Raw genomic sequence first — 27928 nt, 5'->3', positions numbered from 1 at the left:
TTACCAGGAGTCTGATTTTAGCTGCTGCTAATGGAATTGAACTGTGTTTCTCCATCGCAGGGTGTTTTAGTATTTGTCGCACAGAAAGGTAAAAGGGGCCTTGCCAATAAATGACCCCGCCAAACCCTTATTTGAACAATTGTGAATAATACATCTAAGAGAAAGGTGGCCCTCCATGTTTTTTTTTTGTGTAAATTTAATCAACAGCTAAGCCTCCGACAATTTCAGGTGTCGTGTTTGACAAATACTTCCAATAAGCTGGTGTCTTAAGTGCTGTCATTCTGAAACATGACTTAAGTTCTGTGAATACCAAGTCAAATTTATATCTTCTGTTTCCAAGTAGCACTTGTGCTTCTGATTTAATCAACAACAGAATTTTAAATCGTACATTGAAACATAAAACAAGCCATACATAAATAAAATAAAATACATGTTATCCTTAGACATCATGAGCAATTGCTTTCCAAAACTCCATTATTTATTTAGGGACCTGCATTTTCACTCCTTGACACTCACTCCGCCAGTAAAACCATACAACAGCACGCACACACGCACACACACACACACACACACACACACACACACACAACCTTGTACTTCTACCTTAGTGAGGACACTCATAGGCATAATGTATTCCCCAATCACTTACCCTAACCTTAAAGCTAGGGTTGGTAATCCTGGACAACTGATACATCTCCGCCCCTCCCGTCAGCCCTCTCATTAAAGCTACGCCCCCAAAACACATGAATGTGCACTGCCCGTCAACTGCAAGAAGATGACTTTTCTGGGACTCGCTGGCTAACTTCGGGCTATCGTGTCTGCATCAGGATTGTATGTTTCTTTGGCTGAAGACTCCGGTCCTCCGCAGTGACAGCACAGGCAGGTTGGTTAATGACAGTCACTACGGCAGCCAGTCATTTGATTTGGACAGAATAAAATGATTGGTCGTGTTTATTACAATCCTGCAAAGGCCACAGACACAGACAATGTTTTTTTCATAAGACTTTATGACTTGATGGCAATCAGGGCGTGAAGAGATTTGCCTGAAGTATTTCAGAAGCAAATAACAAGCGTTACCTTTAACCCCATATATCAGATTCAAGCCTTTGAATACCCTAGCCTAACCTAAGTCATTATACTAACCTAAACCTACACCTCACTCTCACCCTTACCTTAAAAGTCTTAATCATCAGCCGAACAGCCCTTTGAAAGTGGGTCAGAAGGTGAAAAAAATGTCCTCACTCCGTAAGGTCTATGCCCCAAATAGTCCTCACAAAGGTGATTATACAAGTACACACACACGCACGCACATACGCACGCACGCACACGCACACACACACACAACGCACACACACACACACACATGCAACATCATCTCTCACACTTATGTCAAGGTTGATCTGAGTCACAAGTCCCACGTTCATCCCAATTAGCACTTTGATTTGGGAGTTGATAGGTGGTGATATTGGCGGCTTTGGGAGGATGCACCCATCTCTCTCTCTTTCACTCAAATCCTCTCTCTCGTTCCGTGTTGGCTTTTCTCTTTTTTTTTTTACATACCTCCTTTTCTACACATTTTCTTGTTGGGTTTCCTGGCACATTCCTTGGATATTCTTTTGACTGTAAAATGAATGGAAAAACTACAAAATAACAGAGAGCTCTGGAAAAGATCGCACGTGACATGCAACAACTCAGACTGAGTCAGACCCCCAACCCCCACACTCTTCACCCTCCTTCACTCCTCCTCCCACCCACCCCCCCAGTTATCAACAACAAGAACAACAGAGGACCTGTAAGTAACTGGGGTGTTGCTGCAGAAATATTCCAAAATGCTGGAATGAATTTGCTGCATCCTGGGACACAGGAAGCCCATATTCACATGCACTTCTATTTAAGACCCATTACAGCCACACAGAAGGCAGAGACGCTATAGTACAGACGTTTTGCAGTTCACATTGCTGTTGCCCATTTGATTTTTAGAACACTTAACATTTCAAGCCTATTTTGCTGTGTGGGTCTCCTTCCAGTGATAAGATAATGAGGACATTTTAAGAGAGTCAACATCTAGTAATCTAAAACCTTTTAGAACTTTTGGTCATGCTCGAGCCAAATCTGTGATTGCCTTTTCGCACAAAGCCCACTCTTGCTAGCTATCAGCTTTGTGCAAGGACAAACTGGATAAAGAGAGTAGGAGAGTAAAGGGTCTTACATAGGTCAGGCTGATGCCACAGGCCTCTCGTGTACCAGACAGAATATTTCACCAACCCTAAAGTAGTATGAAGCAGGCTACTAATCGCTAATGGCTAATATCCCCAGAACAGTCAAGACAGTGAGGGTAAGAAGGTGCACCAAGTGTTTCCAATCCGTTTGTTGTGTGATTAGATTTTTTCAGATTATTTTTTTATTCAAGTCATATTCATAAGTCATTTTGTCATCAAAAGAGGAACCTCTAACAGTGGCATGGAAGGGGAGAGTTGATGAAAAGACTAAAATGAAAGATCAAGTCAAGATGGGAGGTTGAGATGATGGACACAGACACAGCATGCGCCAGACAAAAGGTCATGCTCCGCGCAAAATACAGAGGTGACACAACATTGTAGAGAAAAGACAGAGAGAGAGAGAGGGAGGTAGAGACAGAGAGAGGTTTGGTTTTCGTCCTGGATACTCAACACACTCACCATCCTCTGTTGGAACATAGATGTTTAAATAAAGACAATCCTCGTGTTGATCCTGTATATATGTGGTAACTATATCCAGGTTGAAGGTGAACCATATCGGCATCATGATCTCTGGCACAGCATTGTGAATATTTTGGGGGCAGACAGGAGCAAAGTGGGTGGCGTTCTTGATCCCTGACCAGGAAGAAGGAGGCTCAGGGGGCATGAAGCGTTTTTCTCCCACTGGGGAAGCGGCATACGGAACCCCTAGGTACTGGTCCACGGGCCCTAGAATATCACTAGGCAGCGGCACCCTCACCCCTCGTAGTTTCCCATACTGCGTGTTCACAGTGGGGTGGTAGTTCTGTCCTCTCACGGCCGCAAAGCACCAACAAAAACTCAATACCCACAAGGACACGCTGAAATTGGTGCAACTGTGGGCACCGTTCCAGTTCTGCGAGGGGAGAAGACTTCTCCTTGGAGAAAACCACATGGTCCTTGTGAGTGAGTGCGACTGCAAGTGACCAACATACAAGCCGGGGCACCCCCTCAGCAACAGCACAGGCTTCCCACTCAGCCCTGTAGTCCAACCAGCTGAGGGACAGTCATCAGCTGCGACACTGGAGCCTGCCGGCTTACAGACGAGGTGAACCGGCCGTCGTTATGCAGTCTGCTCTGCAACGAATTCTTATTCACAGTCCTTGTCCCGCTCGTCAGATCTTCTAGCCCGTGCTGCAACAGAAGAGGACAGGGAAATTAATGAGTCTCCACGAACAGCACACAAGTTTACTCTTATTTTTAGTCAGTCATTTTTATTGACTGGTGGAGTCCTTTTCTGACATGACATAAAACAGCTCACATAAACATGACAGATCTCTTAGTGCTACCATTAATCCACATAATCAAAAACCTGCTTTTGTCTTAGATATTGTAATTAACTGTTGGACAACCTGTCAGGATGTGCGTAACAATGCTGATAAAACAACTGAAATGTGAAAGGCATCAGTAGGTAATTACTCTATACTTCGAATGCCTATGTTTACATGAATAGAAAATAATAGCATTGTTTACACACCGCTCAAACAGCACAAGGTCGCACACAAGAACATCATAACGTGATTGAGGTTTAAAGGTCCCATTTGTTATTGCATGTTTTGATGTCCATTAGAAGATATGTTTTTGTTTTTCAATACCAACCAAAAACATCTGAAAACATCTTCGCTGTCACTTTTCTCTCTCTAGAGCTCTAGAAACAAGAGGCCATTTTGTATTATCATCTGATTTCCTTTTGTCTGTTTGAGTGACACAAAGCCAGGCCAACCACAGTCAATCTAGGTTACTACTGTAGCTTGGTAAAACTTGGTAAGACAGGTGAATCCAGATGGCGATCAACACTGAAATGAGCCAAACAGATGTTCACATTTGAACTAAAATGATCACTTTTTAAAAATAAATAAACGTTAACCACAGTACTCTAATATTACCTATCCTAGGGAAGACTGTACTGATGCTGTATATATTTGCTTCATGACTGTGTTTCCTCAACATTTTGTAACCTGCTAGTTAATAGTTAGAAGGTTAAAACAAAGAGCATAATTTACTGTATAAAGCACCTTTAAAATCAAATAGACATAGAAATCTTACTTTATACAATATGGGGTCACCAGAATGAATGTCATCATGTAGCATTAATTTCCCTTTGGTGGAGATATGAAAATTGTAAAATGTAAAATTCAACTCCCTTGCTTGCTCTTACAAGAGAGCACTATTTGGGATGAGTGGCACAGAGGGTTGTACCAGCAGGATGGGTGCCTCCAGTGGCAGGGCTGTAAATGCTAATTAGCAGTCCCTGGGTGAATCTGTGGTGCCAGCTACAACACCTTCCCACACTGCCTGATCAATTTTCAATTTCTGTGGCTTTAGGGTTCCCCTCAGCCTTCTGCGCCTACCCCAGAGTTCACTCTAATAACAATGGAGAAGAAAATCCAGCATTTAGACGAGGATATTGCAATCCAAAATGGCTGTGTAAATGATTTATAATGTACCAGCAGCCGTTGGAGGGCCACTAACCACTGAGAGAAAGCAATCCTGATGTTCCTGGATGTGCCGTTATCGCTAGGCAGCTATTCTCCTCTGCTACAGCTGTGGATCAGCGACAGGCCTGGTCGATATTCACGTGTGTGCGCAGAAGCCCTCATTTCATATCAAAAAGTCATTCATACGTTTTGTGAAAAATGCGGTCGAGCTCACTTCTGCCGATACGTGTGTAAATAAAAACACGTGTGGTGGTCGACTGTGCTCAGGGATTGACTGGAACACTAAGCACCTGCTAAATGGTAATACATGAAAAGCCATCCATATCTAATCTGAGGTCTGAAGGGCAGGCGTTACTGGGGGCTAAGGGCCTCAAAATGCAGCGTAAGCCACACTCACTCAAGTCCCTTGCTCACTGCAGAAGAAACCTAGCATACATTAAAGCCACATACAGCTTCATATTAAAAGTATATCTGATTGTTTCTTATGCTAGAACAATGCATAGCATCAATGCTACATCACAACACAATTTAAATACTCAGCTAGTGGGATATTTTACAAGAAACAATGCAGCTTAACAAGAAAACAATAAGAAAAGGTCATACAACCAGATATGTGATACACTGAAAACTACTTCAGCCTGATAGAACAGCCCAGAACTATATGCTGCTATTATTAAAGTCTTGACATGCCTTAGTTTAAGGTGCTGTTGAATCCTAAAAGTGAAGCCAAAGTGTCTCGATTGCCACCTGGTGGCAGGCTTCAGTATAGGTCATAAATCCAGCCTGCTCCATGTTAGTGGAAGGGACGAGGACCAAACCAAAAAAGTCATAGTACATGTTGAATGCGTAGTTCTCAAAGACGTTTTCTGTCACTTTAGGTAGTTTTTATCACACTGATGTATGTGCAAGTGTATGGATGGGCCCTCGCTGCAGCAGCTCGATGCCCTGATCGCTACTGCACAGACTCTGGTTCCAAATGTGCAAGATGGTGGCATTTGTATCCGTGGTATTTTAGCTTCGTTTCTGGTTTTGCATTGTCCTTCTTTAGATGTGTAATACTCACAGGTGTTTCTAATATTTTGTCCCACCCTATGTATATGACCCGCTTACTTACCACATTCATAAGTGAATATTGATATTATAGCTACAATCAAAATCAGCCCTTTACAATATAATCTTCATATACGTAGGATGTTGCAAAACTGTGCTATTGCACTTAGTTAAATTGATCACATTTATTATCCATCATGAGTGTTGTGGATGAACTGTTCTGCATATTGATCCCCTGCGTTTTACACTTCCCCATGGATACATATACACAACTACAGGATTATCCATTTCTTTTTTTAACCAAAGCCGGTTCAGTGGCATATTCCGCACAAACTGCTGCAGATTCACTGTGATAAAACAAATCCTACTCGAGATAAAATACATCAGGTCAAACTTTTTAATCAGGACATAGCAAGGACAAAGGACAGTGTGATGGAGTGTGTGTGTTTAGAGGACAAGCAGCACAGAGGACTTCATCAGTCTCCCCTCCAACACCATCTCAGAGGTCCTCTCTGCTTTGATCCCCCTACCTGCTGAAGCGCTGCCAAGGGAGGAACAGAGAGAGGGAGAGAGATATTGCATGAGTTCTCCCTCATCATCCCAGAAATATTGATCGTCTCATCACCGTGGCCTTGCAGCCCGTAATAAATACGACTAGGGTGATGGAGGTGGAGGGGTGGGGGGGGACCAAGTACATGCTGTTATACACCCTCCTCCCCAATTCTCCACTGCCTGATTAATAGGACATGCTACTTTCTGAAGGTCCAATCCCTTTTCATCATTATTCACAAGCACCCCGATGGTACAATGCGAGTTGCCCCCATATTTAGAAGAAAACACATTGAGTTTATTCCTCTTTATTTTGGTCCGAGCCCACAGCCGTGTATACTTACTGTAGAAGACCCTTTGTTCTCCTACAGCGGAGAGATCTCTGCATCGCAATAAAAGTCTGAGTACAGAGCCAAATGTACTCCTACGCCCGACATCCCTTAGAGAGAGGCTGAATGGACTCTGATAAAAAAGGAACCAATAAGAGTTCTGAGTAGATGGAGCTTCTGACTCGCTCCACTCAGTTATTATAGTAGCTAGTCGGCAACAAAGGCATTCACAAAGCTGCATTAGTCCTTGAGAACATCTAACTTCAAATGAAGTGAGCCGTCCTGAACTGAGAGAGTGTAATCACTGATTACAAATGCTTCCAGTGCTGTTACATTATAAAGGCGGAATGAGCCATTATAGAAATGATAAGAGACGGGCAACAAGACGGGAACCAGAAGACAGAAACCTATGTGGGAAGGTGGCAACTCAGCTGAACTCATTAAAATGTAAGAGGCAAAGGCAAAAACTTAATTTAGTGTCTTCACCTTCCATTTGTGCTCTGGAGATAGACCAATCTGCATCAGGGCGAAGACTCCATTTTGAGACGAGCTCAACTTAAGATAGGCCTGCTCTCTGGCCTCTGTGTCAAATATGTGGAAAACATATCTATAAATTGTCTGCTCGCGCGTGTTTATTTCAAATAGGAAAACAGGGATTTCAACGCACAGCAAAAATCAATAATAAATGTAAACAAATACTGCCCATCTCCCTTCACGCACACTCTCTCTATAAGCTCTTGGGCTTGATGAACCACAGCACGCCATATTAAATCAAGGAGATTGGCATGTTTCAGAAACAACATTCACGGAATGTCAAAGCCGAACTGCGGCTTCATAAGGCTCCTGCTGGGAACCACTGCCACTATAACACTGAGGAATGAGGGCCCACTCTGCCTTTTATTTGCCTCTTTCGACAGACTCTGAGCCTGTGCAGTCATTATTACTTAGGAGATTTGGCATTAAATCAAGGACAAAGACGCAGCACATTCTGACTGCTAATCACCACGGTGATGCTGACATATTTTTAAAGAAAAAAGGGAGATGGTGAGAAATGACGGCGCAGCTGCTGTGGCTGCCTGCTAAGCCGTGTCTCCACCCCTTCTCCGGGATAAAGGCTGTCACGAGTATACATTACCAGCCGAACGGCCAAGGAAACATGGTGAGGGAAGCATGGGAGGCCAAATAAAGACAGATTCCAGGTGAGCACATGAGATAAATTCTGCGACTGCACAGCAAATAAATAATGGCTATTCTGCTAAGTGCTGACGGTGCTTGAAACAACTGTTTGCTCTTTGTGCCTAAAATGATAGGGACAGATCTGATCTAGAAGTCCCGAAGCTGCAAGTCGAGACAGTGGGCTCATTCCTACGTCTACGTTCCTTCTTTCTCTTTTCACTGGGTTTGCACGTCTCTGAGTATCAGATACTGTTTAGGCAGTAATATTATGTGTGCAACAATATGTGGGGGTACAGGGATATTAATCAAAGCTAACGGACTCAATTAAATGGAAAAGGAGCTTACATTTAAAAAAAATGATAAATAGAGAACAGTTCATCATTCAAACTCCTATTGATCCACTGCAGAGTCCCACTTGACACTCCTACTGGAAAAAATCTCAAAGTAGCTAATGACTCAAGCCGCCCACAGGGATTCTTTGAGAAACCGCAGGGGCAAGTATTGGGTCCGTCTCTAATCTAGCCATATGTAAACACATTAAGGCTTTACAAATGGCATACTCATTATCCAAGCTCCCACTGATGCCGTTTGCAGGGTGGGATCTGTTCTGTTGACGAACTGTTCCATGTGTAACTTCTATCACCACTGCCAACACGCTGACCAAAGTGCACAAGATGATGTCTGTGTTCAATAAAAAGCCAAATCATTGACCATAAACATAAATGGTCTGTGGATTTTGTTTCTGCTACATTACACTTTACACCATCTCTCATTCAATGTAAACACTGTTCCAAAATTGAACTCACAGCTATACAATAACATTCAGATAATATAGATAAATATTTTCTAGAATATAGCCTAAGCAGAAAATTACCTCTCAGTCCACCTTTCTAGTCTGGAATGAAATATCTAAACTATGGCATTAATGATTCTCCAAATCCACAGGTCTATTTAGAGTTGGACTTTTGAACCACTGTTTATTTGATGCTGTATGTTTTGTTTAACCAATATGTTCCCACACATGCAGTTAGAGGACAATTAAACTGTTTAATTATGTGTAATATGTGTTTCAACCTATTACTTCTAATCTGGTCATTAAAATTCCCCAAAAGATGAATCATAATAACTTCGATAATTGCTGGACTTTTCCGGCCGCTAAACATTGCCATAATAATATTGTAATCATAAGTATGTTAGCATGCTAACTTATTTATCTTGAATGTGAATGTCAATGTGAATCAGTCCTCACAGGGCTACCAGCATTGCTGAAGCCTGAAAAAATAAATACAATTTTATCTCCTCTGCATGTTTTATATTCAGCATCACGACTGCATATGAGAGCATTTTCATCAGACCTTTTACCATAGAGGTGTCATTTATCAGCACAATCATATCTTCCGTGTACGGACACCTGGCATTGATGCCTTTCTGAATGCAGTATTTCTTAGCTTTGGTCAAACCATCCTACATCTGTGAAGTGGCTACGCGTTTGATTGGACTTTGTGAGCACGCGTGAAACATGATTGAAATCCTAGAGAGGATACACTCAAACCTACCGAGGAGAATTCAGTAAATATTTCAAGCAGCTCCTCTCATCTCCTTCACTGTGAGGATAGAACGTCTAACATGGCAGCACTAACATCAATTTCTGCCTTACAGTGGAAAGGATGGATTTTAAGTCTTCTGGGATGCATCCCTAATAGAATTCAGGCAAGTGCAGGGAACCATAACAGCACGGGCATGGCGGCACCTTTATAAAGCAAATGAAACTTTATGACAATCACTTCAAATGAGAGCTTCTGTGCATTGTTCCTGTTCCACTCTTTGGTCGAAACCAGGTGGGATTAAACTTTTTTCCCATGAAGATCATTTCACATTTTTTTATTAATCGAGGACTATCATAAATTATGTCATCTATATTGGCCTATCGCACTGATCTGATGTCAGACGATAGTGATGATGATGATGATGATGCTGTTTCCAGCTGCTTTTAGCCCAAATGTTCAAACATATCCTCACTCTTGGTAGTGCCACACATGGCTGGTATCATATCAAACAAAGCAGTCTTCCCACCCACAAAAAGCGCCTGTTGAGTGGTATTCATCATGTTTATTATGTTGCTTCATTGAAGGCTGAAGAGAAAAAAAACCTGTAAACTCTTTTCTTGTGGCATATCAGTAATCTGCTTTGTGACAGTTATTTGAGACAACCCCTTTGGTTTTAGCAGCTCTGCAGCAGCAACAAGGCTCCTTCACAAATGTATCTTCTGAATGAGGTTTCAGCTTGCTAGTCATTACCTAACTCACCACAAAACTCGCCTGTCTAACATTATGTCCGTCAGTAAACGCTGCTTGTTGGGTACACAAACTCTGTCAAAGAGCATTTGTCCTTGTACCTTATTCAGTTTAAATAATTGTCGCTATAATGGCTCTTAAGATTTGTTTTGTTATCGCTGCAACCTCGTCTCTGCAAGAAAAGCACATTGGCTTGTCTTCATCATTTGTCCATTTCTCCCTTCTCTTCTCGACATTTGCCATGATGCTTGATGTATTTTGTTCCCCCCCGACCATAACACAACAGACAAACAGCCAGAAGATACCACCCTGAAGGACAGGTCTACTGATTAATGTTATTTTCTTTCATTGGAAAAAGAAAAATGTAATTGCTGTCATGAGATTTCTTTTCTGAGTTGGCAGCTGGTGGTTTATTTATAAATTGACCCACAGGCCAGATCAAACTGTCTCTTGGGCCACAGATCGCCCGGAGGCCAGAATTTCACCACCCCTGGTCCAAATGCTGCTCGTCTTGGAGCTCCCTGTCAGTTATCAGAGTTACCGCCTGCAAAGAGAATCTGCGTACATTCACACTGATTGATTATAGTTTGAGATTAATGAGTGTGTTGTTTGGGATAAATTGGTGATTTCCAATTTAAGCTCTGTATTGATTGCTAGTACATCATTTGAACTAATGTATCCAACAATATGCAGTGCACTGAACATTGATCCGGGTGGATCACAAATACCAACGAATTGACAGGGATGGGAGTCGGGGAAACATTTTTCTTTAAGCGCCTATTAACACGACACAAACGCACAGAGTTGAAGTGAGGGTTTGCTGTGAGTTAATTGAGGTCCTGCTGGTAATTACAACAGAGATTTGATCTTTCACAATCAGGTATCCAAGTTCATTGGTACTGCATTATAAAATGTTATATGGATCAGCTTCTGGGCCTAGTATTGACTATTTTACTCAGGGCTAAAGAGGCTGTGCAGTTGTCTGAAAAAACATTTACAGAGGAGGCATCACACGAACATATGTAACTAAGGGGTTCCCATGCTGATGAGCAATTATTTAAAAGAAACACAATGATGCCTTTGGTCCTGAGGAATGGTTCTCACGATGAAATGATTTAAATTTGGTTTACAGTGAATAGCATATAATATATATCTAAAACTGGGATTATAGAGGGTAATTTACCATGCAATGATATCTACAATTTGGTGAGCATTTCATGGTAGGAACAGAGAAAAAATAAGAAACCTGCAGTTATTTTATTGCTTCAAATACAGAGACCAAACATAAAACAGAAGTATCCTCATGAACCATATAAAGCCAGACCTTTGAAGAGCTGATCATCCTGAGGACAACACTTAGCTATGCATCATTTGGAAAAGCACTGGAGCCCTGCGCTGAGTGCATGTAATTCACCACTTTCATTCACTGCATTTTGAATTATGTTTTCTGCAGACCAAGATTAAAAATTCAGATCAACTTTCCAGAAGAATGTGAAATTAATTAAATTTTTCATAGAGCAATGAAAGCTGTTGGGGCTGTACTGCGAAATGTAATAGCTCTGCGCACGTGCATGGGTATGCTCGGTATGTGTGGACACATACAACATGTACTTTAAGTATGCTGAGGAACTGAATCCTTCTGTGGCCTAATAAGCTAAATAACACCTCTAATTTAAGGTAAGTAGGCTGCGGCTCTCGTTGAAAATTGAAAGATCAGCTTTTTTATTCACTGTGAAAGGGCTCCACCGAAGCAAACATATACCAAGCAGAGACGTGACCCAGATGCTGCCTGTAAAATTAATAAGCTAATAATGCACTGGGTGCCTTAGCAGTAACACTAATGTGCAAACAGGGATATTCCACATTCAGGTAAATATGGTATTAGACTCCAGACTTCATGTGAGGAGACAATTTAATTAATTTGCTCTGATCTCAAAGTACCACTGTGTGCCTTTTCTTTAAAATAACTCTGTTGCATCATATAAAACAGATTTGTAGCTTCACCTTCTCCCTCGAGGCGTGTGCTTCAAACTTTAAAAACAGCCTTGAATCGTACGTTTAAGAGCCCTTAATTGTGATTGATGATCAATTAAGCCGAGATGGATTTTGAGAAAATAACGTGTTAATGAAAGCAGCATCGCACATTATTCTGCTGCTTCTTTTCAAAGACCTCGACTACTTGGCTTCCTTGCAGAGTACTCACAAATGCCAAGAGCACAGTGCTAGAATGACGCCATTGACATGCAAATGCCTGGTAGTTGCAGAGAAGTGAGAGGTGCCAATGTGTATTGTTGTGTGACAAGCAGGATTTCTGAATACATCGCTGAAAGCTGAGATGTACACGAGTGGGCTTGACACAGCAAAACACACAGCATCTATTTTTTTTCTTTTTTTTTTCGTACAAAAAAAAAAAAAGGCATAATGGATCATGAGCATTATGGCGTGGGCCCTATTTACAGAGAGAGCACGGGGTGAGTGTGGCCTAATGACAACGGATTAAATGAGGTCTGTCCACTGTACATGATCCCTGGAGTTTTATGGGAGAATAATTAAGTTTCCAACTGACCCGGCAGTGATGTGCTTTTAGCTAAAGGTCAACAGTGAACAGCGAAGTGAGCCCCACTTGATTACTATGTATATCACAACATCAAAAAAGATGCTGCTGCAGTAATGAGGGGGTGACCTTCAACTTCACCGTAAACAAAGACCAAGCAAACACACGCCGCACCACATGGCCTCTATCAGCCATTAATAAGGGGTGTGAAATTAATAGTGCTGTAATATTCAGGAGGAAGACATCACATACACTCGCATTTTAGTAAAAGCCAGGTTTTCTGGGGAGAATGCATTCAGATCTTTGAGAGAAGATGCATATTATGGATGTGTGATATTAAAAAATATATATATTTATATGTATTAGAAAAGAATCATGGCTTCCTTCATTTCATTTCAGTAATAAAGAGGCTACAATTTGAAAAATATGACAATCGGAAATGTAAATGTGCTTTTGAGGATTTAAATCTTAATTTATCACATTACCGGCTCATTCACTGCTACAGCCAGGTGGATTTAGAAGAGATGTAGGGGGATTAGTGAAGTGATATCAATCACAACAGCTGAACTATCCCCTTATCCAGCACCGTCACAGTCTCTGGCTGCTTTCCCCATTGATCCAGTGCAGCCTATAGGCCTGGAGTTGTAGCTAAAGGCAAGGATTTCCCTTCGAGGGGTCCTTAAGATTTTGGAAACAGCTAATTTCATATCAAATTTCAGTATAGTCAGTTTTAGCCTTAAATTTTGAAAGCAACTAAATTTCCACCGTGATCCTGGTGTCCAGTTATTTGAAAGTGATACAGACTATGTGCCTACACCCTTTTTCCCTCATCCCAATTCAGATACCTGGACTCTGCGTATTCGCCAATACCGTTTACTGAACCGATACATTTTAAAAAAATTTAAAAAACATATATAACATATTTTAACAGCTATCCTGTGCAGAAGTGATCACTATCATTGTTGTATAGCCTGCCAGGTTAAACTCTTTGAAGAACAAATGCATACAGAGAATGAATGCCATCGTACCTCTTTTATTATCAAGGTTAACATTCCTAACTGAAAAAGAAAGCAAATAAATAAATCTAGGAATACACAACAACCCTCAAAACTGTAGTCTTCCTTAGAGTACACTTCCCTGTTTTACTTATGCGAAACAAATATGGACATTTTAGCTCACTCTGGCCAACGCTACACTACTGGAAAATCACTTCCTCTTGTTTTGGAGTGGCGAAGAAGAAGTGATTTCCAGGAACAGAAAATTGCAGTTTTATCTGGGTGAAAGAAATATTACTTTCAAGATGTGGTATCGGTTCAGTAGATTTGCGTACTCGCTGATGCTGCCTATTCGTCAGTATCAGAGCCATTTCCGATGCTGGTATCAGTATCGGAACATCTCTACCAGAGACTAGATAAACGGCAGGATTGTGTATGACTGAGTGAAAAAGACACCAGAAAGATGTCGTGGAGAGAGAAAAAAGAAGCGGCTTTTCCTCCAGTGCATCTCCCAGTTGTCTGTTTAGAAAAGCAGCCATCTTACTCCGCTCATTGCATGTTCACATTGATATTCTGGATATCATTAGTCAGGCCAGAGAATCCAGCTGATGAGCTCCGAGGGACATCTTAAATGACAGTGCCCTTTGTTGAAGGGAGAGAGTAAACAACAGAGGCTACCAACACTGTCTTCTTACTAATACTCATCTGCATTTGTGGAAAAGAAAAAAAGAACAAGTGTGACTGAGGGGCAAGACTGAGAAGACAGGACGTGACTTTTCAAACACAAGGGAGGGGCTTATTGGTGAAGTGGAGACATGCCTCAATATCAAAAATGGAGGGGGGGGGGGACACTGTCCCCTGACATCAGTCCTTTCTGTTCACCCTGGCAGATATGTCCACTCTCCATTCACTATTTCTAATCCTGTCTGAAAGCCTATCTTGAATGTCAGGCTTCTTCCTAAATTGGCTCGTGTTCTTAGTGATTGATTAAAGTACTGTAACCCAGCTTTATCAGACCGGGCCTGAATTTCTGCCAAATCTATTAGGTAATGCATCCTTTGTTATTGCACGGGTTGGTTCCCCACCCCCCTGTCTTTGGGAAATGCACCGATCCATTTACTACGATACAGAATGCTCAGTCGCACCTGGTGCCGCGATAGCGCAGCATCCTTCACATCAAACAGGGGAGCTGTCTTAAGCTTACAACAGTTTGAGACAAATGTGGCATCCTAATTCAATATCGCATTATACAGTTAAATTAGCTTAAATTTATCAACACAGCCCAAAACAGTGTGCGCGGGGATATACTTAAATGCTTTCATAATCTTCATTCCTCCTCTCCTAGCTTTTGACTGATGCCATGGTGGTACCAGAAACACGTCTATGTCCCCTGACATTGAGCTATAACAATATGGCTATAATTCATGCGTTCTAATGCTGTAATATCCCCCGTGCCATTGCACACAGAGGAGAGGAGAGGAGAGGTTGCCCTGATATTACTGCTGACGCCTGAGTCCTAGACATTGCACTTAGAGTGTCTCCTGCAGGACATTATTCAAACACACACAGGCACTACAAAGTCCACGAGACGAGAGTGGGCCACTGTGGTACCAAACACACACATCCTCAGACACTGCGGCTTACTGCGAGCAGTCAAGGTCACAAAGCCAGGCGCCACAAATACAGGGTGTCACCACCGAAGACCAAATACATTTCATCAGGATCATATGTGCATGCGCTGTCTTAAACTCCAGCGCCGGGTTTAATGGGATGAAAAGACACAGCACATCCCAGACACTCTGCATATGGAACTGTGGGTATGAATTAAAATCCCATTTGTGTACTTTAAACAGAGAAGAAGACCACTTTAATGACTGCACGCTTAGAAGTAGGCCATGTCCAACCAATGCAGGCGAATTTGGCCTGGGGTTGTCTGCACTTCCTCAAAGACTGCACACAACGCACACTGTGAGCTACTACTGTATCTCTCCTCCTATTCTGTGCCTTCTTTGCACCATAAAAAAGCCCAGAGCAGTGACAACACATACTGTAGATACTGTAGATCCACTCATACTCCATATTATGTGATCATGTATGTACAGAGGCACGCATCTGCATCACTACCAAATTATTTCACTCTCGTTTTCTTTTCCAACCCTCACTTTAATGTTTTTGTCGGTGGAACAACAAGCATCTTCCCTGATCCATGTTTCATTAGCAACCTGAGGGGGGGAAAAAAAGGGTTTTCCTCTAACATCTGGATGTTAGCTAGCTCGAGTGAATAGTCATATCAGATCAGATCCCGCTACATCAAATGCAACTTGAGGGCACATTATTTATTCATTTAACTGCTGACATCCAAACCATGCCCTAAACGGTGACACTTTGAAAACTATTCCTCTGTGTCTGAACTGTGCCGATACGAGTGCAACTAGCAAGGGCTTGCAGAGGGAAGAGAGTTTTATGTTCCTTTTACAGGGAAGGAATGTAGAGGAGACGGAAACAACGAGGACATTGTTTTCTAGCCAGAGTGCCTTGGAGCCTCTGTGAGCAGCAAACATAACAATGGAGGTGCCTTAATGCCTACTGTAAAATTTCATGTGACTACGAGGACTTCCCACAATTTTCATAGACACTAAAAAGCAAAAGCCTTCGGAGCCATTATGGCACATCAGCTTTTACCAAGCAGAACTTCATTAAAAAAACAACAACAAGGCCAAAACATCCCAGTATCCAATAGGATGGGTGCAGAACAAGAAGGGACCTTCAATCACCATGGCAAGTCAATTTATTCAGCACATCTGAAAACAGGAAGAGGCATCTCGATGATGATTTCTTTAAATGGACAGAAAGTATTAAAATACATCAATGGCCTAAAATCTGATAGAATCTAGAAAAATCTTCCTGTCACCCATTCCTAAATGTAAGATCTTGAATAATGCTTCAGACAAAGTGGATATGAAGAGACTTGGATTAAAAGTGCCTCAACACGATTTTCTTAACTATCACAAACTAAGTGTTTTCCTACTACTATGAACCGAACATAGAACTGCAGAATTTTTTGTGCCATAGAGTAATTACCAGCATCCAAGGCCATAGAGAGTGTAATCACAGACCAGTTCCAGAGCTTAAGAACGCCCCCTCCTGCAGTGGAGAGCCCCTAATCTATGTAACATGCTGGTGAGAGCAGATCTTCTCCCTCCATCACCCTCACATGTTCCCTATAGAAATTACACATATAGTAATTGCCAGTAATGTCATTTCACACACAGAACTGACTCATTCCACCACCTCCACATGGAAGAAACACTTTCCGACTCTTAGATGTGAAGGAACTGACATAATAAAGCATCCACACAGAGAGCTGAGGCATAAACGTAATGCCCCTAAAACACTTAGACATTAAAAGTGGGATTTTTAGGGCCTTGTCTTTGATTGAAAACCCTGCATCATTTCTCTAACAGTAACACAGTTCCTGTGTATGCTGTGGCCTGACCTTACGACGACCCTGTATTTATCAAGTATGAGGACAGCCGTGTGCTGGAAATGTCAAAACAGCAAATAGAATTCTTTAACTGGAAATATCTGGAGCATATTTTTAACATCGCCTATTACAAACATTTACCCCATGGTAAACAGAAAGACTGTTACGCATAAATACTGGCCTGGGAAGGTGTCTCGGTATGAGGTTATGCATGTAGGTGATGTTTATTTTTCTATTTGAGTTTTATGAGTTGGAAGTGAAAGGGTGGGGTGAACCACGGGAAAGTTAATTCCGGTAGTATAGCGTTAGCCAGAGCTAGCTAAGATGTTAGCGATTTGGCGATATTTGACGCTGTAAAGTCCCACAAGTAAACGGAGACGTTTATCATATGCAAGACTTTATTTTCAAGGGGTGGGACTAGTGTTGCCAATTACAACAATAGCAATAGGTCTTCCATACAGGGTTACGAGCATACAGCTGTTGATACGTTAAATAAGTTGTTTGGCACTACTGGAACTTGGTTTTTATTAAACGTTTGTACATATGACATTACCAAATCTTTTCTCCATCTCAGTGCTCGACTCCTTTGCACCACTGCCATACATGAGTGACTTTTTTTTACCTTGTGAATAATTTAAAAAGTATCTGTAGCTGCACCCTGGGGACAACATACAGATGGACGTGGTGGCAAGGATTGCCCTCAAGCTCCAGAGGGTTAGGCATCAGCAACTTGGTATGCAGACAAACTCCATCAAGGAAATCCATATGTGATGGAAACAAAGGTTTTCAGTGGGAGAGGAGAGCCTCTGTGCAGGATTAAGTGCTTTAGATCTAATGATGAGAGAGAGCGCGTTTTTATTTGTTTTCAAACAGCCAGTTTGCTCTTGATGGAATACCAGCTATGTTCTGTCTCCGGAGGGTACAAATGCTCATCAAAGACCTGGCTTTGTCAAACAATCCATAAACTCTTAATGCCACATAGCATGAGATACTTGCTGGACAAGTTCAGAGAAAGAGTAAAAATCAATGGGAGACAATTTATTCCAATTTACAATGTGATTATTGTGTGTAATGTTTTATATCATGCTCGTTCGGTGTGCGATCCTGAATCATTAAGGGGCAGTGCGTGGTTTGGGAGGTCAGCCCCTCCAGCTCAGAATTCCTTGGTGGGATTCTTCCTCTTCCTATCAATATCTGCGGCAGTGGCTGCCAGAAGATTTGAGAGCTCTGGATGCCCAGGGCTGTAAATCTGGGCCAAGGGTTGTGTGGGATGCTCAGATAAATGGGTAGGGCTTTGTTTTATTGCAACACTGCTTGTCTTAACTTTCGGTGTCTACCAGGGATTTAGAAAATTTGCTACTGTCCTTGGGCCTCTCTCTGCAACAGCGGCTCTGAGTCGGGTTTGACTCAGCCCTGGTGCCCTAAGATTACATAAATATCCTCTATGAGCCTTTCACCCCAAATCCAAGCGCTACTGTTCTGGTCCCCTTTTTTTATCTGTGGCAGCGTTTTTTGTTTGTGCGAGGGCGGAGTGCAAGTCGCTGATTAAAAGGGAAACTGAGGATCCTCGTTCAACCCAATTCGACAAAAAAGAGTAAACATTTGCTCTGCTCTGGACTTTTGCTAATGGATTTGACTTAAAGGACCTTTACATACGATGCGGCTGCTTGTCACTCTTGTGCAGCAAAGCACCAATACGAGGGGAAAGTGGGCCACTGAGACTCAAAGCACCATTATCCTGGAGGACATATGTCACGTTCTCGACATCTTTTGTGATAAGGTTTCCTCATTTGTAGTTACTAGCGTCCTCATTCAGAAACCCGAGTGGGAAACAAAGGCAAAGATATGGCTTATTAGGTCAGTCCTGAGCTCCTTCTTTACACACTGATCAAGGATCTGCCGGATAAATCACATGGGTATCATTAGAATCAACCCCGAGGAGTCTCTGGGTGCTGGGCTTAAGTGTGTGTGTGTATGCTGGATAATGACTTTCCTTTAGGTACTTATTCAACAGCCAATCAAATAATGTGTAGTGTAGCAGCTTGGCAGCCCTACTGAAATACATTGTACAGTTCCGATGCCTTTTTCAACCACAAAAATATACAACACTGCCTTTCTTTCAATAATTAATTTTAGATGTAGACTTTGGAGATAGCTTGGTCATACAAGACAAGTCGCAGAATGTATATTCAGTATACTGTTATACGATGAATTTATATTCTTCAGCAGCAATAGCAAATAACTGCATTTGACATCCCATTAGTTAGCATATTACTAGGTGCCAGGCCACCGAAAAAAGCATCAACAATAAATGCTTATTGTCACAGTTTGCTTTGGAGTTGGGGCGCCTGTAGAATTCGAAACGCACGAAATGTGTGTGAAGCAGGATGTGATTAAAGAGAATGAGAGATGAGAATAGCAGTAAGTTCTGGGGTGTCAGAAAACATTGAATCATTTAGTAAATTTCGACATTGCAGGAGGATCTGCCTCCATCAAAAAAAGTCTTCACATACATGAAAAGAGGGAGTGCAGAAAACTCCGGGAAATGTTTCAATGGCATTCGTATGCCGCTTGTTGTTTTTGTATCGCTGGATGGTAAAGTTGTAGTTGTCCGCAGCATGAATAAAACAAACTTGGCAGATTTTTGTTTGACTGGCTTTCTCCAGCCCAGAGCTCACTTGTCAGAAGACTTATCCAAGCTTACCTTTCTCCAACCTAACCATTTTCCTCTTGTTTCTTTTCAATCTCACTTCTTCCCTCTGTCCTTGCTCTTATCCTCTCTGATCCCTCCTCAATTCCTTCTACTCTCCGAGAACCATTTCTATCTAACAGTATCATTTCACTCTTCAGCTTCAGGACTGAACTGCCCACCATTATTATGTCACTCAACGCTTGCTCCTAAACCCGGTTAAAATTCAGAGTGGGCGCGAGCCAAGAGGACCTAAGAGAGAGACTATGACTCGGGAGTCTCTCGTCTCAAATCTACCTTCCTGTTGTTGAGACTCGAGAGAGGAAACGTGTCACATTCGCGGCTTCAGCCGGGAAAGAAGTGTCCCTTTTAGCCAATGGAAATACAGCATGCTAATAACCACAGATCAAATAGCTTCCCACATAGTTACTGACTTCCACAAATAATATGCGATTATGGATTTTGGGCACATTTTTGGGCAGCATTAGCAAAACCCTCAAATCTGTGCTTCTTAAGAGATCAGAAAAACGCCTGAAGAATGTCTGTAGTCTTATGTGTTCGCCCACATCACCAAACTCCACAGATAAAATAACTTCTTTCCAGATTAAAAACCTTGAGCTTCTCCCTTTATGCTCCCTTTTTTTCCCATCACTCAATCCATTGTCATAGTGACCCACAGCTGCACAATTCATCATAGCTTCCATCTTAGGAGAGTGAGCCACAAGGCTATTTCTGTAATAACCCAGATTTCCAGGTGAATCTGGATCCCTATCAATGTAATAAGCCGCAGCAAGTCAAAGAGAGAATAACGGGTCGAATACTACTGTGACAGAACATTTCAAATAATCAATGAGCGAAATGTTCTATTATTTAAGCTCCAACAGCCGTGCAGCGTGTGCATCCTGTCTTTAAAACACAGTCAATGCCAGGGAAAATTCCCCAGTCTAATTTCCTTTTCTTGGTAATTTTGTCAGATTAATATCAAGTCAATTTCCTGGAGCCTGTTCCAACACGGAGTGATGGCACGATAATAGTATCATTGGAATAAAGCTGTAATTGTGGAGGACAGCTCCTTTTGGGGAGAATATGGGCACAGATGGGTCCTGAGCTAGATGGAGGAATTTCTCTGTCCCCGAAGGCCATCAGGAAACTTTGGCAAACTGGCAACAGATATAAATAGACGGTGGGCAGGAACAAGTACCTGTAAGCACAAAAATAAACCAATCCAAAGGCAGGTGCTATCCTATTAAGTTAGAGGCTGTTCAATGTCATTAAAGTACAGTTAAAAAGGAACCACACTGCACAGCACAGTAACGCTACTCAAAGAAACTGTACGCTTAGTGTTTACCCATCCGTATATTGTTTTAGATGTGCGTGCATGCATTCCTATTGAGGTTAGTTCAGATAACAAACTATAAAAGTGGAGACACTTCAAAGGGCCAACATACAGACTCCACTCACATTTAAACCTACAGGCAAGTCTCCAGTCAACCTGATTTGCATGTATGTGGAATACAGGAGGAAATGTGAGCTGCAGCTCTATTTTTACTACACCAAGGACTCTCATGCATGCACTGTTGTTTATTTGGAATTTGGGTTTTTTTTATTGTTCAGAGGAGGAGTTTTCATTCAACACATTTCACATAAATTTCACACGTGAGTTTGTTAAGGCTGAATGTTAAAGCTTAAATGAAGGGATTTAATATTTGCTATCAAAATGTTTAATATGTCTGGCATTGAGGATAAGGGTGCTGGGCAAAATATGTGATGGAAAAAAAAATGTCTGAGCCATCACAATCTGTGTGGTTTACATTTATGAAACACAGAATATTTTTTATTTGATCTCCAGGATTCTCAGTGGACAAAATAGTAAAATAAAAAAGAGGTGCTTAATGGGCAATATCTCAGTGAGCCAGAGCTAGGTACAACTTTGCCTATAATACCTTATCTGTGAACACATTCTCACAGATACTACAGCTACCTTAAAAAAAACGATTATAAAAAAGGTCATAAATAAATGTATCTATATTATTTACAGCTCGCCTCAAAATAGAGATTAAGCTGCATGGCCAGGATGCTGGATGTGTGTCAGCTCTGATTTGGCTAAACCTAAAATACAAAAAAATCCTAACTATTTGTTTACCCGAGTATTGGATTTGTGTTTGCATGCAAACACAAACACACGCAGACAAGGAGAAAAAAAAGAGAAAGACAAAAAGGGCCGAGCAAGTGTATTTAACGGCATCGGTCGGCTGGTGGCGCAGGTGTCTGAGTGCACGACGGCCAAATGGTGAATATGGCGAGTTTGTGTGTGTGCGTGTGGGAAAGAGAGAGGAAGGATCTCTACTAATCTCTTGCATTACTGCAGTCATTTCCACTCTCTTCATCACCACTAGCATGTGCTCCGTGAGATTTAAAATATTTAAATCTGTAATCTGTCAGCATTATGAGGTTAACACACACCCGCAAAGACCGGTGTCCTATCCGTCAGCGTGCTCTCTGCTTCACGCGCCCCCCCCCGACATACATCACGAGGACCTGATGTGGTCTATTGTCGTCCTGGCTGGAAAAGACTTTGCGGCCGGTGTCTGTAATTTCTCAAACGTAGGCAGAGACATGCTGCTGGACCCTGGAGAAAAATTACGGGAAGATCACGCAGCTGAAAAAAAATAAAAGCTGTGGCACTACGAAGCACAAGGAAGCGTCTAATTGTTTCCCCAGTGTACGTGACCCAGTGACTCTTCCTTGTTCTTTTACTACGGGTAAAACAGCATTCATTATTGATTTGGTGGCGTGCACTCATGGTCTTACACAACATGAGTGTCTCACGAGTGGGCCTAAGTTCTCTGTCAGTTTAGTGCACAGCTGCATTAACACGCCCTCTTTCACCTTTCTTGCACATGGAGGCATATTTTCCTGAAAGTCTGAATTAATAACCCGGAATGAATAAATTGAATGGGATTAAAGCCTGAACGACAGTGACCCATATATGACTATTAGATTGATGGAAGACACTCCAACGTAGCCCATTTAGTCAGCTCCATGTCATGTCTTCATACGACAGGCTTTTACTAAGCTCCTTAAGAGCCTGCCCCAGGGGATCTATGGTAGGCTGGAGGTACTGACTCAGGCCTTATCTCCACTAATTTACCCCATGAATTAGATGGGAGCTCGCTTCTGTGTCCTGCCAGACCTACACAATAGTCGCTCCGTGTTAAGGAAATGTGTCGAAGAAAGGGCTTTGCGATTGCTTGGTTGGATAAGAAGCTGGAGAATTGATGGGCGTAAAGGCTCAAACTGCCACATCAACTTTTACCTGGACAGTAACGTTCATCCCCAGGATTTAAAGAGTGTTGACTCCCTGTCACTTGTCTGTATATTTCCCGGGTGGATTAAGCAGAATAAAATGCAATTTGAATCATGCGGATTAAGGTGAACTTTTCAAAAAACAAACAGGCAGGGCTTCACCCCTGTCAGCCACAGAAGTCAGGAGAGCAGGAGTTTTCCTTTGTTCTTTTCAGACTCTCCTTATTTTCTGACAGACATTTTTTAAATTTAAATGAGCTGGCAAGCTGGGACAGAAAGTACAGGAGCTGGTCAGATCCACAGAAATGGCTTATCATAATGCATGAGCAAGTGGAAAGCAAGTAACACCACAGTATGCAAATCGCAGCCATGGTCTGCAACTGTCTGCAACAGTTGCACAAGATAAAAATCAATCAGACGTAAACAAACATGCACTTGCTGCTTGAGTCGATCGTTTTTCTTTATGCCACAGTTTAAAAAGCTCATTCATTTTGCATGTTTCACATGACTGTGGACTCTGAGCTTATATAAGTCTAAAGTGCAACTTCGCAGCTCAGAGACACTCTCTCCCGATTCGAGACATTATCCCACCATCACTCGCTGTTTCTCCCCATGTGATGTATTTTTAAAACAAAGCAAACAATCAAAAAATAGCTCCTCGCTTCCGCCGCACATTCAGTTACGTCCACGATTTCAACTCAGCCGGCCTCGTCCCCGGCCTGTGTGCTTTTGAGTGTAAATTGTCCAATTAATAAATAAATAATAAATTGACAACTTCTGGCAGACAGTGAGTGGAGGCATACTGTGTGACATCTGCTTTGTAGTTAGGGTGGCGATGTCCAAAAGAATCTTGTTTACTAAGCAGACATTGGTCTTTGGCAGGGAAACCTGTTAGTCAGGGGAGATGTTTTTGGGCCATGAACAATGTAAAATCTCTGTTAAATATGCTATGTGCAGTAGACTTGAGGCGTATCTTTGTGCCTCAGGCCAAAACCATTTTGTTAGTCAAACAAAGACACTTTCATCTTTTCACAGATTCAACAAATATGTCTTATTCATTATTAAAACGAGTATGACACAAGTGTATCTGGTGAATTGTCGCTCGGCTCGAGTAATACTAAAAAAAAAAAAATTTTAAAAACAGCCGGAGTATTTTTTTCTGCAATTCCATCACAAAAAAAGGTGCGATTTAATGATGATGAAAGCGCATCCTCCTGAGCAAACATCAAGAGGCAAGTTTATCCTCCGTCATTAGTCACTGTACATCCGTGTCTGTGGATGACAGGATTATGAAAGAGCCCGGTCGACACATCATGAGACGCACTTTGACTTGGCTTGGTTTGTTGCCTCATCAGTTGTCAAGGGCAATTAAAATCCTGTGGTGCACTGACTCATTGACATTGTAAGTGGTATTAACATTAAGCCTGAGAAAACTGTTTCTTTCTAGTTTCTGAACTGTTTTGTTTTTTAGCCAACAAGGTCTCTGCAGTCATCTTGTTTACTTGCTAATGTGGTGAAAACAAACCTGCATTAAATCCCAAATCCCTTTTTTCCCCCTTTTATGTGTGTGACATTGCAAATTTGTGAAAACAGCGCTGGAGCAACGACAGTCTTTTCCTCAGCTGTAGGATTGGCGGTGATGGGACATATTTTCAGAAGGTCAGAGGAATCCATTTGGGAAATTATTCGGTTACTACTCCTGCTGCTTCAAGACAACACGTCAAACACAATGAAGAATATTAGAAAACACAAACAACCTTCCGCAGCCTCCTTTCGAATGTGTAGCAGCACACCTCTGCCTTTACACAGAGGGGCACACTCTCTGACACACCTTGGTCCATGCGTCTGGTTACGGGAGCAATAATGAGCGCGCAGCTGAGAGGGAAACCGGAGGCTAAAGAACAAGAGGCCTCCTGGGCCAGAGACCAATGAGTGGCTCAGCCAAGTTAAGTCAGGCCAGGGCATACTCAGGTGTATTCACGTTAGGTCAGGACGGAGCCTCGCTGACCTTTGCAGCAGACAGGGAGTCTCATGGAGCTTTTCTTGAGTGGTCCAGAGACTCACCGAGTAAACAATCGACTCAGTGCTGCACTTTGAAATGTGTGTAATTGGGTGTGTGTTCAGTGCCTGTCAATGATCACGTGTTGAACCAGCCCTTGCATTCTACTCTGCCTTGAAAATGTAAAGTGTCAGAGGGCAGCGTTCTCCGTAATTATTCTCCAGCAGTGTTTTCATCAAACGGACGGGTGACAAATTACAGAGGAAAACAACATAAAGGGTCCTGGGACAGTGTTGGGCCGCCACGTGCTAACAGAGCAGCCTCAGGGCGTCTTGGCATTGGTTCTGCAAATCTGTGGACTCGACTGGAGGCATGAACCACCGCTCTTCTGAAAGACGTTCCCTCATTTGTGGATGGTGGTGCAGAGGCCTGTCAAACATGGCCGTCCAAAATCTCCCAGTGGTGTTAAACTGGGTTGAGATCTGGTGACTGTGAAGGTGGATTCACGTCATTTTCATACTCGCACCGGGGGGGCCCTGTCGCCCTGTTTCTCTCCTTATTTTTCAAAATTGTCCTTTAATTTGTCACCCGTCTGGACTTAAGCTGCCATGATTGTTACACGGCTCAAACACAGGCCCAGAAAAAATGCAGAAGAAAAGAGGGGAGAAGAATGGATTTTAAAAACAGCAGGGGAACTTGAAAAATAGTACTTTGCTGGACTGGAATACAAACACTGAAGGGCCTTAGAGAGAATTCACAAGCAGCAGCAGCAGCAGCAGCATGCATAATCCTTCACATGATATTGAAGACGCACATACAATATAAATGAGCACAATTTGCCTGCAAATCAAATCAAAATCCAAAGGGTCCTAATCAAATTTCATAGGGTTTTAAATGTGCGCAACAAAAACTATAAATTCAATGTGTGTGCGTGTGTGTGTGTGTGTGTGTGTGTGTGTGTGTGTTATTATAACCCATTCGATTTCAACAAACACAAGCCAAATAAAACGCTGGATCATTTCCTAAATGCTTCGGTATCAGCGACACATTGCTTATTCATCCAATCACCATGACAACTACATTTCCCCTCCTTCTTTCCTGTTTGAATTTAACCCTCATCGTTAATTATGCTTTCTACCACGGACTACAATGAGCCTATTTATCTGTGGGCCTGCGCCATGTGTCCAGGAGTTTGACAATGTGAGAAAGTAGACACGAGTGGCCTGCAGGATGATTACACTGCTTTAAATTTAGCACTGAACTCTCGGCTTCCGCACGATATTGTTTCCACAGCTTTCATGGGGGATTAAGAAGATGGGAAAGAGGCTGTTTACTACAAAAAAACCCACATTTTTAAGCACAGTCATGGAATGAATGTGAAAGACCACTGCCATTTGGGGTTTGAGAAGAGATTTACAGGCTATAACGTCAGAAAGAATTGTAGTGAAACATATTACAAATAAATATTCGTATTACTTGTCCCTCAAAATGTTCCAGATGCATTTACATTGAGCATGCATTTGTTCACCCGCGGGGCTTTTCAAAGAAATAAAAATAAAAATAGAAAGATTGATCAATGGGAATCCCCACGTATGCCTGTGGCAGATTATCCTGCTCCTCTGGAACAACAGATGGAGGTACTGCTACAAACTGGTGGCAGATACCACTCGCATTGAAGATAAAATCACGTTGGCATCCTGGACGATTTGATCCAATCAGGTTTAGAGCTTGCAATTTCATTTGTGCCAAAAAAAAGAGACAAAAATACGAAAGAAAAGAAAGTCATCGGGCTAATTCATGTGTTCTGGAGAGAGGGAGAGAGAGAGAGAGAGAGAGAGAGAGAGAGAGAGAGAGAGAGAGAGAGAGAGAGAGAGAGAGAGAGAGAGAGAGAGAGAGAGAGCTTGCGCGTCACCGCTCCATCACGCACACACATGATGTCGTTTTGGCCGAAGTAACAAGTGAACCCCTGAACAATTATCACGAGCTTTTATTATTTCCAACGCATCGATGGATCTCATGCGCCCGTGTGACCAAACACACACACACACACACACACACACACAAACCCCTGTCTCTACAATCTCACTCCGTTCAAGTCACTAGATCCAAATGCGTTTATCTGGAAGTGTACATCTATACACATGCGTGATTCGTGAACAGCTCTGCGTCCATGCAGCGCCACACACACACACACACACAAGACAACATGTCCCTGCCAACCTGTACAAGTAAGTCCTTGGTTTGTAGAGACATTGTAGCGGAGCGCTGCTTGTGGTTCCTCCTGCAGCCTCCTGGAAGTCCCTCTCTGCGCACACAGCCTCCGCCTGTCTCCCCCTGCTCCCTGCTCCTCACCAACTATCAGGACATGACTCACCTGCCTTGCTGAGTTGTAATTCCCTCCATGCCGTTGTTTCCAGAAATAAAAAAAAAAGCCGGGCCAATGTTTCAGTATTCGGGGGAGGGGGGGGGGGCTCTTCCACTTGCAGCCCGAGTATAAATCCTGCTCCAAATATCCGTGTATAGTGCGCGCACTGCTTGTGTGTCCTGTGTGGGGGGACCTTCCTGGGAAGGTGCTCTATCCTCGCCCCGCTGTCATCTCAACACATTTCTCCGTCTCGTCTTTATTCCTGTCTTTTCTCCCTCTCTCCTCCTCTGGTCCCGCGCGCTCCGCTGCTCTTCGCCTTCACTCCTTGGGCTCAACGCGAGCTTCGGCGGGAGCGCGCGGCGCGACCCCGGCTGGATGTTTCGGGAGCGCCGATTGGAGCCGGAGAGGAGAGTTACTAGGTAACCAAGGGCACACGCATCACACA

The 27928-nt window shown here is 42.5% G+C and overlaps 1 protein-coding gene across 2 annotated transcripts in view; it reads right to left on the bottom strand.

Moving 5' to 3' along the window:
• nlgn3a (neuroligin 3a) overlaps window positions 1-27580 on the bottom strand; it is a 121313-nt gene extending 93733 nt beyond the window's left edge. Inside the window, exons 1-3 of one of the 2 annotated variants that reach the window (XM_035161933.2) lie at window positions 27493-27580; window positions 2679-3389; window positions 1561-1620 (exon numbers count right to left, since the gene is read on the bottom strand). In XM_035161933.2, the coding sequence (XP_035017824.1) occupies window positions 1561-1620; window positions 2679-3150 (532 nt within the window). In that variant the 5' untranslated portion in view covers window positions 3151-3389; window positions 27493-27580. The remainder of the gene's footprint in view (window positions 1-1560; window positions 1621-2678; window positions 3390-27492) is intronic. The other variant, XM_047340655.1, reaches the window with a different exon arrangement.
• Between the last annotated feature and the right edge of the window lie 348 nt (window positions 27581-27928).

The sequence above is a fragment of the Hippoglossus stenolepis genome, chromosome 7 (genome assembly GCF_022539355.2).
Source record: "Hippoglossus stenolepis isolate QCI-W04-F060 chromosome 7, HSTE1.2, whole genome shotgun sequence".
Classification (NCBI taxonomy): domain Eukaryota; kingdom Metazoa; phylum Chordata; class Actinopteri; order Pleuronectiformes; family Pleuronectidae; genus Hippoglossus; species Hippoglossus stenolepis.
Note: the sequence above shows the minus strand (reverse complement) of the source record. Positions and strands in the feature narration are given on the sequence as shown.